Source organism: Cuculus canorus, chromosome 2 (assembly GCF_017976375.1).
Source record: "Cuculus canorus isolate bCucCan1 chromosome 2, bCucCan1.pri, whole genome shotgun sequence".
Lineage (NCBI taxonomy): Eukaryota > Metazoa > Chordata > Aves > Cuculiformes > Cuculidae > Cuculus > Cuculus canorus.
In genome coordinates, this window is record NC_071402.1 from 75740787 (window position 1) to 75758566 (window position 17780).

The window sequence follows — 17780 nt, forward strand, 5'->3', positions numbered from 1 at the left end:
GTGGCTTCTGGCTGAGGAAGGGTAATCAAGGATGCTAACACTGTGCACGTGTCCATGCTTTGCATTTACAGATGTTTGGGCACCTCAGCCTTTGGTAGGAGCAGTTGCATGGCTCACTCCAAAGGGCTACACATCTCAGGAGCATTCCCTGTTGGGAACTGCATTACTTGCGGAGTCCTCTTTCTTTTCCAGCTTTTTCAGAGCTCTTGGGTGACCACTGTTCTTAGAATCCTGCCCCAAACTTTAGTTTGATTCTTCAGTTCAGTTTATGCTCAAAGTATATTAATTTCTGTAGTTTTTCCGCATAGTAGACAACTCTTGATTCACATCCTTGGCTGCCTTTCCCGCTGTCTCTAATGCTGTTATTAAAGTTTGCTTGCAGATCTTTTTACAGTTCATTCACTAAAGAACATCTCCATTCCAAACTGACATCTTGTTGCTACAGCTATGCAAAAAGTAGTGTGCTTTACAGTCTTGCTTTTAACACTGATTGCTTCCACAATAGAGAAGAATGCTACTGGGGAAAAAAAAATTACACGCTTGACTCTGGATTCCGGAATTCAAGGATGTCAACTTCACATTACAGCGAGGCAAAGTAATGACATACACTATACCATTAGAAAATATCCATTAAAGAAAGCTTAAATTGAAGCTAAAGTTACATTTTTTAAGTGACTGCATTTTATGAGGCTGTATCATTCCTCAGTGAGCTCTCAAAATAAGCCGCCTGTTGGAAATCTGGATGACATCTCAGCTTACTCTTTAAACCTCTGCCTGACAAACCAAATTAACCTCAGTGATTAATGTAATTGTTTTAAAGAAAAGAAAAGAAAAGAAAAGAAAAGAAAAGAAAAGAAAAGAAAAGAAAAGAAAAGAAAAGAAAAGAAAAGAAAAGAAAAGAAAAGAAAAGAAAAGGAAAGGAAAGGAAAGGAAAGGAAAGGAAAGGAAAGGAAAGGAAAGGAAAGGAAAGGAAAGGAAAGGAAAGGAAAGGAAAGGAAAGGAAAGGAAAGGAAAGGAAAGGAAAGGAAAGGAAAGGAAAGGAAAGGAAAGGAAAGGAAAGGAAAGGAAAGGAAAGGAAAGAAAAGGAAAGGAAAGGAAAGGAAAGGAAAGGAAAGGAAAGGAAAGGAAAGGAAAGGAAAGGAAAGGAAAGGAAAGGAAAGGAAAGGAAAGGAAAGGAAAGGAAAGGAAAGGAAAGGAAAGGAAAGGAAAGGAAAGGAAAGGAAAGGAAAGGAAAGGAAAGGAAAGGAAAGGAAAGAAAAGAAAAGAAAAGAAAAGAAAAGGAAAGGAAAGGAAAGGAAAGGAAAGGAAAGGAAAGGAAAGGAAAGAAAAGAAAAGAAAAGAAAAGAAAAGAAAAGAAAAGAAAAGAAAAGAAAAGAAAAGAAAAGAAAAGAAAAGAAAAGAAAAGAAAAGAAAAGAAAAGAAAAGAAAAGAAAAGAAAAGAAGTGAAGTTTATAAAAGCTCCAAGGTTGCAATAGTCTTTATGGAATAAATTCTCTATCCTGAGATCCAGCTGGGAATGGGGTAATAGTGAGGGACAACGTAGCTAAAACTTCAAGAAAGCATTTCTAACAATAATTTTGGACATTTCTGCTCTACCAAAGCCTTGAAAAACCCTAGTGGCAAAATTATTGATTTTATCCCTCTTATCCTCCCATCCACTTCTTTGGTATTCATTATCCCCTTTCTGTTGGGCACACAGCCACACCACTGACCACAGTGGTTGGTCACAGAATTTGAGACAGAGTATGGCAGCCGGTCATAGCTTTCCAAGATGGTCTGGCATCACACCTAGATATGATCACCTGTAGAGATCAAGTTTTCCTTTCAGGTGGGAAAGCATGAGTCAGATAAGGGATACACAAGCCTCTGAAAAGAGCTTGAAGAGTTTTCTGCACTTTCTGAGCTGGCTTTCTTTCAAATACAGTGCCAATTTCATAGTTTTCAGTCTTTTCTGATGCCCCCAAGACGTCTGGGAATCACTGGTGTAGGGAATTGTTTTTAAATCACCAGCACTTTCTACATCACACTGTAAATTACTGCCTAAAATAAATATCCCCACAATAGAAAGGATAATCCCACTTTGCATTGTATCTATTGAAATAAATGCAAAAAACCTTCAGTGATATCTAATATTTCTGTCAGGGCTCAGGGCCACACAAGATTTTTTGGTATGAAAAAACAGGTTATGCTTGTAAAAACTTTGCAAGCTCACATAAAAACTTCTGAGGACTCATTTCATTTGTCATGTCTTCGTAGGTGTTTGGTGCTGTTTGTGTGCCTGACTGTTTTATACTAATGCCCTTCTGGGTAGTGCAGACCACAGATTTAGTCATTTGCCTAGCAAAAGGATCAACAGGTGATAAGGTATTGAAGCATAAGAAAGTTAACTTCATTGATAATTTGTGCACAGTTTTGGCATCACAAAATCATCAATGATATGTTTTACCATGAGAAGAGAATTCAAGGACTGTAATTTAACAATAATGAATGCATGCAGCAATAAGGCAGGCAAATACTAATATTGAGTTACAGAGGAAAAAAATGAGATGCTGGAGAAGTTAAAGACGCTTCTTAAAGATGTCAGCATGAGGTTCCAGATTTGTTCTATCTTTTCTTTCTTTTTATCAGATACGTGTTCCACACCAAGTGCTGTTTCCAATAGCTCATAAACTTGCTTTAGGATGTGGCAGGGAAGTGTGGTCTCTTAATATAACCTTTTCTATCAAGAGTAGAAGAAAGGCCTGAGATACACTCTTCTTCTTTTGCGTATTTCTAAATCCTAAATAAGGATGTGCAGGATCACCTTGAACACGTTGCACCTGAATTAGAAAAAAATACCTCAAGACCTTCAAATAATACCCAAAAGTTTGCCATTTGTTGGGGAAAAGCACATCCCTTCAGAAGGAATCTAATGATTAATCACTTCGTCTGTTCTGTGCAAGTTATCTATACAATATAAATAATATTCATATAAATATCATCAAAATATACAATATATTCTATGAAAATTACTGCAGTGGATGGAAGTTACTGAACTTTTAATACTACTATTTATACCCAGAGTGACAGTCATCTAACTATCCACCATGGTCCTGAGTTGTGTCTTATTAACTGCTCCTCAAAGGAGATTCCCCTAAATAATGCATGTGGCTTAATGTCTTCATTCCTAACATACTTAGGAATGCATTAAGCTATGTGAAAAAAATTATTTGCCTGCACATTGTGCTGGTTTTGTAGCTTTTCCTTGCTTTTACTTATTAATTTTGTATTTTTGTGTCAGCAACTTCAGCACTGGTTTTTATTAATTCTTGACCAGTACATAAAGCACTAAACAACATAGGGGTGAAAATATATTTCCAGGGAAGCCTATTAAAAAATGCTTGCTGCATCCAAAGGGGAATGACTTGTTAAGTGACCTATCAGTTAGCCATTGTTAATGTATTTCATACCAGTGGTATTGTTTTAGCTTTGCAGTGAAATTGCTAAGTGCTAGTACATGGAATGTGAAAAGGGAGCAGTGAAACTTCTAAGTGATAACACACAGAATGTGAAAGGGGAATAACGGCAGCACTAAATGACGTATCCAAGTTCATACAGGTTAATGGTCACTCCTTTCTCAAGGATCATGGCAATAGCTCAGGTTACTTAAGGAGCATTTTCCTAATTATGATCTCTAGCATCCTGGTTCTGCAGGTAAATTTCTAAAGGCTTGTGGGAGACAACGAACTCCTCATATTTGCTCAAGTAGTCTCAGGTTTCATGCTGCTGAGATGGATAATGCCAAGGATTACTTCTGCACTACATTACAGAAAAAAAAGCTTGTAAAAATCTGTGGTATTTGTCAAATTTGTCTGCTGATGAGCTTTGACATGACAAAAAATTAGAGAATATGTCAAAATGTGATATGTGATATATGTGATACATGAAATGCTTTCAGACAGCCACCAGAAAGATCTTGCTAGAATTTGCTTCAGATTTTTCATTGGTGACAGATGATAAAGGCAAAAGTGAGACCCTACCTGCTTCCTACAGATGTTATAGGTACAATGGGGATCCTAGCAACTTTTTTAACACAGAACTATCACAATGAGACAAAAGATGATAATTTTTTAATCAATCACTTGGTTAGAGTTTAGGGTTTGAGGCTTTCTTTTGCCACGAGACAAGTTTTACATCTCAGGGAAGTTATCCGGGGCTAGATTTATAAACAAATTTAGCACTCTAACTCTCTGCAATGGGAGCAATTCAGTTACATACCTTGATAGCCCTCCTTAATCTTATCATGCCACTGTCATCCCCCCATGGCACAGTAATAAGAAATTGTATTATGCCACCTTTTCTTGTTCATCCTGCCTATTGATGCTCAGAGAAGTGATGAGACCCCCCTTTCTCATCACATTGTCGTACTCTGCACAGTTCTGCAGACTGAGATTGAGGATCAGGTGTGGGTGGGTCAACTAGAAGGTGAGCATATCCACCGGTGCCTCAGGGTGGGCAATCAGTGCCACTTAGCAGTCAAATCACAGAAGGAAAGTTCAGGAAACAATTTATCCCAGCTGTGAGACTTCCTTCAGCAGCCCTTGGCAGCTGGAAGACTCTGTTAACCAGCCAGCACAGGTAGGCTTATGGTGGGTTAGCAGAGCTGAGATGGTGTAAGGGCATCCCCAACACACAGATAAATATAGCCCAAGAAGTACTTCTGTTTATTGTAAAATTAAGGTCCTGTCTTGAATCTATTCTCATGAAGGAAGGGTTTCTAGCTTTGCCAGCTGTCTCAAGCTTCTGTTGAATAAGACTGCCCTTCACAACGATTTGCAGATTAGATTTGTGATCTGGATTTGAATCAGAACAAGAAATAATTACAAGCCATACAACTGTGAAAGGGTAGAAGGTCATTTACCTATCTCACCTACTAGCACTTACGAGAAAGAGCCACGACAATATTCCTGTGCTTTACATGACATTTCTTTCCTGATGACCTATGTAAATATTCACCATATTTTGATTGTGTGTTTGTTCTTCTCACCCTATGTGTTCTACTCATATTTACCACCAGGATGGATCTGCAGCAAAAGAAATTGCTGCATAAACAATGATGCATTTCAATATTTACTTTGAGATCTGCTTCAGTCCTCTTGGACTGAAACTATTTTGCGATGGACTTCATTGTATTTAAACAGGCTTGCTTTCACAATTCAGCCCTTGCTCAGAGTTAAATTAAATTATGTTTCACGTGTTCTCATAAAGATAAAACTTCTTGGCAGTAGTCTGTTTTGTTTGTTGATTTGGCTGAAGCAGATAGCATGATAAAAATACCAAACAAGAACATTTTAACTTTAATACTTCCAGCAGATAGAAGCCACACAGTGAAATAATATTTCTCTTTACGGTTCAGTACTCTAGGTTTTTGGTGAGGAAAAAGTCTTCATTTGTTGGTTACAGGGCTGTTGTTGAAATTATTTCAGATTAATCACCGGCTAGAGTGGCTAAAGTTCTTGCAGAAATTTTATTTTGTACAGGGAGGAAAACAAGTTTATTATCATACAGTCAATGCAGATTGAAGCTTCCCATCTGGACATATCACTCATAAACACTAACCTCTAAGTGCAGTTTTCATTTCTGATATACATTGAGTTTGTTATTAGAAGGAAACCATGATAGTGATGCCGGTGGTAATATTGGATGTTGGCTGACTTATGCATAAGACTGAGTTCACTACATCAGGTCCATTTTATTATACTTAAACTTGTTAGACTCTAGGACTAAGGCCCACAGCAGAGGTGCCTTTCTACCTCTGGTGAGATTTTTTTTCCTCTTGAAATACTAGTTCAACTTTGAATCAGTGCCTAGCAGCGATTAGTGGCTCTTAGGAAAAACAGGTTTATTTGAGACAGGAGAAATTGTCCTCTATTCTTACTGTGTTCAAGACAGGGGAGAGCAGCTGAAGCCACAGCTGCAAGAAGGGTAAAACCTAGAGGTCCAAAAAGAAAGGAAAAAACAGAAAGAAATCAACCATTCTCGAGTTGTCTTCTAATTTGTTTCAGAGATTTGTTTTCACTCATCACATACAACCCAGAGATAAGCAGTTTACGTAAAGTGCAAGCACAAAAATTACTCTTCAGCCTAAGAGGAGATCTGGTGGACATCCACCAAGGAAGCTAATGCTCTAGGCTGCTTATCCTTTGGGAGACGTCTGCAAGTAGGGATGCTCTGGGTGGCAAAATTTCATGCACCATACATTAGGATGTTTTCTTTAAAGAGGAAAGAGAGACAATGTTGAGCTCAATTTATATCTATTGGCTGAGTAACCCTTCATATGCTTTTCTTCAGAGATAACAACACATTACTTAAAACAAAGGCTGTCAGCAGCTACCGCTCAAATATTGAGGCAACTCACATTAACAGCTCCCATACAGAAACACGATTTTCTGTTATGTGTTTATGTACCACATCTCAGTCAGTGTGTGAGCTCTCAGGAATCAGTAAAAAACATGACTACAGGGAATACGCAGGAAAAATATCACTAGACACATACAAAAAGCTGAACTTATGATCTGGTGATGACTTCAGCAATCTTTGTCTCCGTCTTCCTTTGTTGTGCTGGACATGTACGTGCCTGTATGCATATGTGTATTGGTCAGAGAGTACGTGAGTCCAGACAGACCAGCATATACACAGGTTTGCGGGTTTTTTTAAGAGATAGGCTACAAACAGAAGATAAGAAGCCATAAGGCAATTGTGCAGTACTTTGTCTTTTGAGTAGAGCATTTTCATTCACAGACATCAGAGAGCAGAGGTACACACATAAGAGAGTTATGCTAAAAAAAACCAGCCTTGAATCCCACCTGCTGTTGGTTAGGGAAAATGTAAAGGTGAAATAAATCAAATTAACAGTGCAAGTTTTTTCTAGTTTTCCAGGAAAGCTTTGAGCAAGATTCCTTGTGTTGGCTAGAACAGCCTCCTTTTAAAATATTATTATTGATAGGTTTTCCAGGTTGATAACTAGCTGAGCTTGTCACAGACCTCTTGCCATATGATAGGAATACAGCTCTGCTGAATGCTGGGATTTTTCTTTGCTCATTTGCTTATTTACTTAGGGCATGTGAGCATTTAAAAACTATCTTTAATTTCTTAGTGGATTATGAACTTCAGATCAAGTTAGTGTACTGTACAATTATGACAGATGAACTTTCCCGTCTTGAGATTTATTTGGCTTTCTTGTGGGATTGGTGGTTGTTGTTTGGATTAGGTTTTTTATCAAGATCTCCTATGAAATTTAATCACAAGGGTTGTGTAATATTTGAGGATCTAAAACATAGATCTCCATGTCATAAATAGTTGTTAACAAGGAGGGTTGCATTCATTTTTGTCTGCCTAATACATTTTTGCTTTGAAGAATGTTTCTATCTTAATCTTAGAAACTACCACAATCTCAGTAATGCTTTCTGTCACGAAGTATCCACCTCACCCTCCCAAAATATAATGTTTGCTGAGGAACTGAGAAGTCTTGGCAGGTGGAGTTTACAGCAAACCAGTCACAGCCAACCAGGTTTCAGACTTAAAATTCATAACCACAGACCAGGTTCTGATTGGAAAAAGAGAAGATGGAGGCAACCATATAAGTGTTTGAAAACTTGTGCTTGGAGGGACTTTGCAGTTACTGTGTGGGAGCGATATGCAGAAAGTAATCCCATTATGACTCAGAGTCCTAATTCCTATAAGAAAAAAACATAAAAAAAGGAACATTTGTTTCCCTAGGAAGGAAAGGCTGTCCTTTAAGAGGATTACAGCAATCCAAGGAACAATTCAAGCACAAGTACAGATGCTTTCAGTTACTCTAGGAGAAAGGAGTGAAGATGCTTTTGGTCTTACCTGGTACAGAATAATGAAAGCATAGAATCATAGAACAATTTGGGTTGGAAGGGACAGTAAAAATCATCCCGTTTCAACCCACTTGCCATGGGTAGGGACACCTCCAATTACATGAGGCTGCTCAAGGCCCCATCCAACCTGGCCTTGAACGCTTATGGGGAGGGGGCATCCACAGCTTCGCTGGGCAACCTGGGCCAGTATCTCATCACCCTCATTGTGAAGAATTTCTTCCTAATGTCTAATCTAAATCTTCCCCCTTCCAATTTAAAGCCATGCCCCTCACCCTGTCTCTGCATGCCCTTGTAAAAAGTCTCTCTGCAGATTTCTTTTAGGCCATCTCCAGGCAGGTCCTGGAAGGTCTCCCCAGAGCCTTCTCTTCCCCAGGCTGAACAACCCAATTCTCTCAGCCTGTCCCTATAGCAGAGGTGCTCCAGCCCTCTGATCAGCTTCATAGCTCTCCTCTGGACCTGTTCTAACAGTTTCAATCCTTCTTATGTTTGGGATAACAGAACTGGACACAGTGCTCCAGGTGGGGTCTCACAAAAGCAGCATAGAGAAGGACAGTCACCTCCCTCATCCTGCCGGCCACTCTTCTTTTAATGTAGGCCAGGATACAGTTTGCTTTCTGGACAGCAAGCATGCACTGCCAGCTCATGTTGAGCTTGTCATCCATCAGCACCCTCAAGATCTTCTCCACAGGGCTGCTATCAATCACATAATTCCCCACCCTGTACTGAAACCTTGGATTGCCCTGACCCAGGTGTAGGACCTTGCACTTGGCCTGTTGAACCTCATGAGGTTCTCACAGACCCACTTCTCCAGTTTGTTCAGGTCCCTCTGGATGACACCCTGTCATTCTAGCATGACTACTGCACCACTCAGCTTGGTGTCATCCGCGAATTTGCTGAGGGTCCACTTGATCTCGCTGTCTATATAATTGATGAAAATGTTAAACAGCAGTGGTTCCAGTATGGACCCCTGAGGGACACCACTTGTCATGGGTCTCCATCTGGACATCAAGCTGTTGACAACTACTCTCTGAACGCTACCATAATATGAGCAGTACACTAATCAAATCCAAATTTTTCTAGTTTAGAGAGAAGGATGCTGTGGGGGATTGTGTCAAAGGCCTTACAGAAGTCCAGATAGATTGCATCCATCACTTCTCCCATGTGCACTGATGTGGTCACCCCATCATAGAAAGCCACTAGGTTGGTCAGGCAGGACTAGCCCTTGGAAAGCCATGCTGGCTGTCTCAAATCACACCCCTGTCCTCCAAGTGCTTTAGTATAACTTCTAGTAGGATCTGTTCCATTATCTTCCCAGGCACAGAGGTGAGGCTGACAGCCCAGTAGTTCCCAGGGTCATCCTTTCAATACTTTTTAAAAATAGGGACAATGCTGCCCTTCTTTCAGTTACCAAGGACTTACCCTGACTGCCATGACTTCTCAGATACCATGGAGAGTGGCTTGGCAACCACATCAGCCAATTCCTTCAGGACTCTGGGATGCATCTCATCAGGTGCCATGGACTTATATATGTTGAAGTTCCTCAGGTGTTCGTGAACCTGATCCCCCCTTGCAGTGGGAGGGGCTTTACCTCCCTGGCATGATGGTTTTTGTTATGGTACAGTTATTACTGTAATCTATGTGAGGAATTTATATTATAAATCGAGTCCTAAGATAGCTAACTTTCTTCTATTTTCATTTTCTACATAATTGCCACCGATGGGAAGGAGAATGCCTTCTACAGTCTGTGCCTTTCTGCACCAAGGAATATGTTAACAGCAGTCACTATTACTAGAAAGTGTTTTCTGCTCTAATGTGTACCTCAGGAGAAATCCTAGTTTAGGTTTTGTGGGAAATCTTAAGCAAAAGTTATTATGGCTGTGGATAAATAATTGATCAGGTTTCATCTATACATAGAATGCTTTTTGGAATATTGCAAGTATTTCTAGGAAATCAAGTAAATTAATGACAAATCCATATTTGGGGCCAAATAATGAGATTTGAAAATATTTCTACCTATCTCTCTGTGGTTATGGTGATGGCAAGGTTTTGTTTGTTCTAATTTTGAACACACAACATTTCATGGGATAAGGAAATCTCATAAAAAATAACTTTAACTGTAAGCATTGACTTCAAGAGCATTCTTACAGAGGAATATAGTAATAGACTATGGCCTCTGAATAGCACCAGGCAGAAAGCTTCACAGAGAATATAAAAAGATGAAAAAGTGGAATTTTCTTCTGTACAGAGTTAAAAGTTTATCATTGCCAAACTTGGTATTCCTTTTTGGTTTAGTACTGTTTTCACTAGTGCAAAAACCAAGCAAAAAGTATGGCTTACAAGATCACAGGTGTGATTGACATTTGACTGCTTGCGTTGATAAGTGTTCTGATGTGGGGAAAAGTGTTAAATGAGCAAAAAAAGGATAAAGTTCATGTCATGCTGACATTAAGGAACTTAGAAAGGCAGTAAAATCCTTATAATCAAAGCTGAAAAAAAGACACCTAAGTCCAGAAGGAATTGGTAATGCTAATCAAGACAGTAAAATAGTATCAGTACGAGTAATAGAGACTAGAGAAGTGGTACGCCCCAAATGTAGAATCCAATTTGGTAAGAGCTACTCCATCAAATTAAAACATCTAAAATATCCAAAAAAATCCAAAACATCCAAAACAATGCTACTGGAAGGAGAAATGTAGGGTGTAGATATGTAATGGAAAAACACTGGCACTACCCATCAATTGAGCTGCTTCTCTGCATTCCAGATAATCAGTAAAACATGATGTTAAGTTACATCCCTGTAGTACTAAATAAGTCAATGGACACCCAGTAGAATACAAATTTGGTGAGTTGTCTGAATAGGTGTAAATCTGAGGTAAGCTCTGTGTTGGTGGAATGATTCTGAAGTTAACTGGTTTAGATCCCTGTACCCATGCTTCTGTGCTAAGCTATTGCACCAATGCTTCTTCTTAAATGCGAGTAACTTCAACAGCTTTCCTGAGAAGTTTTGCTACGGAAGCTGTTTTTGAAGGAGTTAATGGCAAGGGAAAATTATTCCCTATAAAGTTCTGTACAGGGATCATTTACTCCCATTAATGCAATGAGCAATGACATTCTCCTGATACCAAAGCAAAAGTGTTTACTATTGCTAAAAACCTCTGAGCTCTATCTCAATTATTTTATCTTGGGTATATCACTATTAAAAACATTTTTTCCACTGTACAGGACATTTCATAGGTCAATGACAAGAGAAAGCGCTTTTCAGCACCAGATATAAAAATTATTTCTTCTGTAGCTGTACGTGCTTCAAAGCTTGATTTAAAACCTGGGACCTTAAATGTCCCATTTATTTGAAATTTGGTATTTATTTTAGTTTCAGTCAATGCCTACTGCTGCAGCTAACAAAAGGGATAATTAATTGAAAACCATGGGATTAGTGATTAGCAAAGATGGTTGCTGAATCCTGGAACATATACTGTGTTACTGCTAATTACCTTCCACGATATTCTGAAATCCAAAGCTGTTGTTGAATGACGTCTGTGGATAAATCCTTTGTAGGAAAAAAAAAAAAAAAAGAAAAAAAAGAACAAATAACTCATTTCTCCATTATCAACCTCTATGATAGGATTGTGAGAATGCTGAGCTCTACACTAATTGAATGTTTTTTTCTGAAATGATGTTATGAGACTATCATCTCAGATGTTCATTTCAACTGAGGAATGGCCATATTACATTCAGTTCAAGAACAATTAAAATACAGGCTCGGTATCAGCGTAACAGTTTTCACGCAGCCCTGGATGTCAGTTTTACAGTACTAATTTTTAGCAGATTTGAGTACTGGTACAAAATCACTCCTTCGAGCTAATAAATCGTCAGCTAGGCAGAGCTGTAATCAGTAACCAAGCAAAAACCCCAAGGGGAATAGCATATGTAAAAGTGTCAAACCTGAAAGAGCCAACTGGAAACAAAACGTTTACCTTTTCCCAGTGTATCTCTCACTGTGCTTTCATTTGCACCAATGACCAGTCTTAGGGCACGTCATCTGGTGCAGGTTTCTTTGCTTGGTTTTTAACAAAAGAAGGAAACTAAAGGGGTACACACTAACTGTTAGTGGGTGTTTAGCCTGCAGGAGAAGCCTGGTGCTAGTCCAAAATCCAGGAGTTCAGCACCAGCTGTTTTACTCTACAGATCTGCCCTGTGCTTCCTGCCAACACAGAGGTTGCCAAAATGCCCCCTGCGCTGCTGCATTTGCCGCTTATGAAAACATTTTTCTCCCCTGACTCTGAGTAACAGACACAACTTTGCACAAGTACCTGTTGCAATAAGTCTGATTTTTGCTTGAGCAACTAGTTGGCTTGGCTATTCAGGAGGTTACAGTTCACAACAGCTTTGCCCTTGGCAGTTCCCCAAGAGCATCTAAGTTTCTGTGAAAGTTTACTGATGAGTCTGCCAAGCCTTCAGTCACTTTCTTCTGTATTTCTGTTTCCACTTCTGCCTAATCTTGCTTACTGCTGTGGTTGAAATCTTTGTCAAACCTCTCAGATTAGCACATTTCCTTCTTTGTACCATCCCAGTTAGAAAATGCGGTCGCATGGCAACACAATGCAAAGTATTCTTTCAGCTGCACAGAACGGTCTTAGCTAAAGACCATTTCAGCTGCAGAGAGATTCATTTCTGCTAAGAAGTGGAGAACGAAAGAAAAGGAAGACATTCACACATCCCAGAACCCTTCTTTATTTGGAAGAATGACTTTTAAATGAAGAAGCAGAATCTTGTTTTATCATTCATTTATTTAGCAAAGAAAGGAACGAATTCAAATACCCCACACAATGAACACATATCTATTCCCTGATATCAAGATGCAGATTGCTTGTGAACAATTTTAAATGAATCTGTTTTCATACTATTGAAGTCATCTTGTACTGTGCATGGATTTGTGCAGAAGCAATATATTTTGGGCTCAGTTCTGTAAACACATCAAAATACATAACTTGTTACAGCCAGACCACTGAACTCAGTGTGGTTGCTTATGTGATGAGTAAAACCCTACTTAAGAGCATAGCTTTTGCCAACCTAAATTTAGGCATCCAAGTAAAAGTGAAAATTAGATGAGTAACTCTCTAGGCTCACTACAGTGCTGGTGGAGAGACACAAGCCCTCGTCAAGACATATCCCTGTCCATTTAAGGATGTTCTTCTAGATGAGATATAGAGGGTGCTGGTGGCAGCTACAATCAGAAATTGGTTAGATGCTTCAAGCAGAGAGAGGCAACTTGGACTGAACCGTTTACAGGATTGATCTCATATAGCAAAGCCATTACGCATACAATCAACTTCAGGAATGTGCTTGTACTGATTTTAATAAAACTGGTCCCATGTTTAAATAAGTGAATATGTTTATAATTATGAGAAAAAAATATTGAAGCATTTATTCCCAATAACATTTTTGTTGCATCTGGGACCTCTCACTTTCTATGTTGGTTTGAACAGCTGTATGGTCTGATGATCTGAGCACTTCCTTCACTTAACATAAGTGCTTTGGTAGCTCTTGATTTGTAGAGGTTACTGTGAAGTTCTGGTACAGTTCAGTAAATGTTGTGTCCTACACCAATCCAAGACTGCATAATAGCCTGGAAATCAAAGTTTAAGCCCTATTCTTTCTCCCATTCTCTTATGAAAATCCTAATCCTAGTCAAAAATCTCTTGATTAGTTTTAGTCAAACAACGCTACTCCAACAGCAGGTGACTGCAAAAGACTGAAAAAGCTTTCACGTAAAGTAACTTTAAATGACCATAAAGGTCATCAGACTCAAATCAAAGTACAAGATAAATCTGCAAGCACAGAAGTCCATTTTCTAAGCAACTCAAGAACATATGCTATGTGTCAGACATCAAAATAAGCCCAAAATGTCTACTCAAGCACAATTCTACTTTGAGTTATCTAGTGAAAATATATACTGCATAGGATATGACTAGCAATCCTGCTTCCTCCTCACTCCATGTAGCAGGCCTACACAGAAACAGCTTTACTCAGAGAAATCTATCTGCTGATATGTTTTTAGTCAAAATAGCCAAACATTTTTAAATTTATGCAATCAGTTCAAAAGGGATTTAGTAATAGTAACTATTGTCATCAGAGGTAATACAATTATTTATCCAGAAAAGATCACTTTATCCAAGCAAAAGGATAAGTGGTATTTAAGCATGGCATTTAATGGGCTAGGGATTTTTTTTTTTCCCTTTTCAAGAAGAGAACAATAACGTAAGAACCAGATTTTACTCTTACACGAATTTGAGAGCTCTATTGGCTTAAACAAGATTTGCAGGCAAATGCCCACATTGTTACATTTTTGGTAAAAGAAAAATAAGAGTTTCCATGCAGAAATCTGCTTTTCACCTAAGTATGTTTAGCTTATTTTAGAAAAAAATGCTAAATAAATTACATTTAAAATTAATAAAGCACTTCACTTTGCTCCATGAATTAGGAAAGGCTGTATTAAATGATCTGGATATCAGCTTAGAACTCAGAAAGTGAAAATACTGATATAATCAGTGCATCTGGGGTCCTATAAAATTACCTAAGACACAAATATATAATAGCTTTAAAATCTACTGTCTCAGAATCTAGCTTGACAAGGAGATCTTGTCATCAATCATCTCTTATCGAAGTGCTATGAAATTTCCATGCTTACCCTACTGCTTTAGAGAGGGGCTTGAATATACCTCTGTTTGTGATTTAGAACAATGTAATTTAGGAAGCTAAATGACAGAAAAAATGTTTGAAAGAAACAATTTTCTGACAAGTTGGCATGGTGTTTAAATAGCATCACGTGGTAGTTGTCCAAAGATCTGGAACAGCTGAAGCAGTCCTTTGGGAGATGGAAGTGTGAGCAGACCGAGCATCGGCTAAATGCACTTCTTCCTAGGATCATGCAGACTTAACCTATGGTATTATTACTGCATTTATAACACATATACAAAATATGTATCTACCCATGAAAAAAGTGGAAAATAGATCAGTGTAAAGATAGGTGTGCCTCAAATTACTGAAGAGTTAAAAAAAAAAAAAGCTAATTTCAGATAATTTTAATTAAAAAAGGTTAAAATACATAGCTCAAATATTTTTAAGATATTGGTCTCATAACTAATAGCCTAAACATAAATTTCATAATTCAGACTAATGTGCTTTTAGGACGGGGCAGAGAGGAACAGTGTTGTGCATATGTGTGTATGTGTATGTTCTGCTTTTTCTTGGCAGTGGCAGCAATATAGATTTTATTTTCTTTACCATAAATGTAAAATTTTATCTTTTGTCATGAAGAGAGTGATTTAGATACTGGACAGGTTATGATTTAGAGAGCTTTCCCCCCCTCTGTTTCACTGAATTTTCTTGCAGAGAAAATTTCTCTTACCCAAGGCCAATCAGCTAATTTCTTCTTGGAAAACCAAACCTAATGTAGAGTAAAGCAATCACAAATTACCAAGAAGCAGTATTATTATACTTTCTCGAGACAAACTTGTGCAAGGGTGGAGTGTTTTCTTTTGACTGAGTTAGTAACAGAGAAAACTATTCATCTGGAAAAATTAGGCAGCTGATCTTAATCATTTTCATAGATGGTAAATGTGCGTTCATTTTACTGCACAGCTTTTCAAGGACCACTTGCTTTGCATTTTTTCATTTCACTGCAGAAGAGAGATAGGAAGCATTGTACTACATTCAGATTTATCCCTATTCACAAATGTTGCTCATAGCTATCATTACAGTGTTTACCCTTGATATGTAAGAGGTTGGACAACCAAAATAGTGCTCAAATGCAGTCTCACATGATCAGTGTTTTTTGGTATTTTCTGCTCTTTTTTTTACATAGTTTTAAATTGTTATAATTTGTACGTTTGTCTCTATTGATGATTATAGTATAGCCTAATGATCAGCGGCTCTGAACACAGAACAGAAATATTTCCACTTCGCTTTGCCTTGCATACCTTCCTTGTATTCCTGTGTGATGATCTTTGTATCTAGCATGTGCAAAAATATGAAAGCCCAATTCCTTAATCCTTAATATACACTTCTAATTTCTTTTCACAAGCTTCTGAGAAGAGCAAACTCTGCTTTATTACTAAGTGCTCTGGAAAATCTGGCACAATTCCCTGCCCTTTTCTTTTTAGTTATACATCTGGAATTTCAAATACAAAAATAACAATGTCATGAATGTGGTTGAAGACAGACAGAACAAAGAAAAATGGTATAAAAATCCTTTGTGTTTCCTCACCTGCCACCACAAAAGGAATTAAAACTGATAACTTAAAACTCAAACATTATTTTAAATATTTACATCAATGAAGTCCAACAAGATATTCACTTAAAACACAGTAAGAATGTTCCTCTAGAGGCTGACTAGCGTGGGTCGGACACAACAGCAAGATGAGACAACGCTTTGAGAATACATCTGCATTTTCTGAGCCAGCTTTGTTTATCAGACACGTGCATATAAAGTAAGAGCCAGAAAAAGAAAAGCAGATCTTTGATTATGCCTATGTATCCCCGAGAGCCTGAGAAGGCACACAAAACGCAGAGCAGTCGTATCTTTCTGTGACCAGCCTGAGGTGCTACAGGGTGCCACAGCAGAGGCGAGTGAGTTCCCACACGTACACACCAGGGAGAGGAAATCTGCAGGATTCAATGACTCGTGCAAACCCACATGCTGCAGCAAGGCTGGTCTACTAATGACATGCAGAAAAACCTTCTGGTGTGCCTCTCCTGTCTGCCCTCCTCCCTTGGTCTCCCTATGGGATGTGCTCTTCCACACCCTCCCAAAAATGAAACTGAACTAGATGAAGGCTTGATGTGACTGCGCTTGGCTTGCAACTGGAAACCATCAACCCTGTAGCTTTCTGGGTTAATTACAAGACTTTATCCCTCAGTACGGCCTTAGTCTCCACACTCAGAACAGCTGAACTGCAGCCAGAGTGATTTACAGCCTGGGAGGATCAGCCCTACAGAGCCCAGAGCTGCCACACAGCATTGTGAAACTACTATGTTTCTTCTTGTCATTGTTCCTAGCACCCTGTAAGCTCTCTTTGGTGGTGTGAGCTTCAGGAGACCGCACAGAGGGCTCCGTGGCTAACAGCAGAGCTCCCTTTTCAAACCTCACGGAAATAAAAGGCAATGCCTGAGAAGAAAATGAGATTTGTACTCCTGGCACAGCTTTAAGGGGTAACATTATAATATTTTTTAAAGCTCAGGAATTGCTTAGTCACTTGCTAGAAAAATCTGACTGGGAGTTTATGGAACTGAGTGAAGCAATGCAATCCTCAGGAGTGGATCAGCGACATGGAGGGGCTACAGCTGCACCCAGCACTGAAGGCCAACCTTGCACTCTGCAAAGAAAACATCATGTCACAAACAGGTGTTTTGGGCTTTTGGCAGCAATGGGACATTGATGGCTTGGATCGCGCTTGAAATGTCTCTGAACTTCACCTCTGAAGCCTCAATCACATGAGCAGTCAAGTAGCACAGGCCTTGGGGACTGGGGAGTTACAGGAGGCCAGGAAATATGCAAGCCCATTAGTATTCATCATAATTATTGAAATCTGTAAAATAGGTATTAGAATAAGTCTTTGCAGTAAGATGTGGATTGAAGTATTTGTTTCTTTCCTCCAGAATCAGGTTGTTTTTGTTAAATGCCTGGGGAAAGAGAAAGAGAGAGATAAGCAAATGGGAAGGACAGACGAATTGCCTCTTTCACGAAGGCAATTTTTGTGTCAAATATCTATGTATAGTAAGACAGTAAAAGATGCATTGACAAATATCTGCACACTTACAAAACCTTGCATTTATACCTATCTGCTTACATAGTAACATTCCTATAAAAAACAATGTTACTCAAGAAAATAAAGTCAG

The 17780-nt window shown here is 38.8% G+C and overlaps 1 protein-coding gene across 6 annotated transcripts in view; it reads right to left on the bottom strand.

Annotated features, from left to right (window-relative positions):
• Positions 1 to 14950: 14950 nt before the first annotated feature.
• The window catches only part of SEMA5A (semaphorin 5A), a 331622-nt gene continuing 328792 nt past the window's right edge, over positions 14951 to 17780 (bottom strand). For all 6 annotated transcript variants that reach the window (XM_054059836.1, XM_054059835.1, XM_054059837.1 and 3 more), the window contains one exon: positions 14951 to 17564. In XM_054059836.1, the coding sequence (XP_053915811.1) occupies positions 17445 to 17564 (120 nt within the window). In that variant the 3' untranslated portion in view covers positions 14951 to 17444. The remainder of the gene's footprint in view (positions 17565 to 17780) is intronic.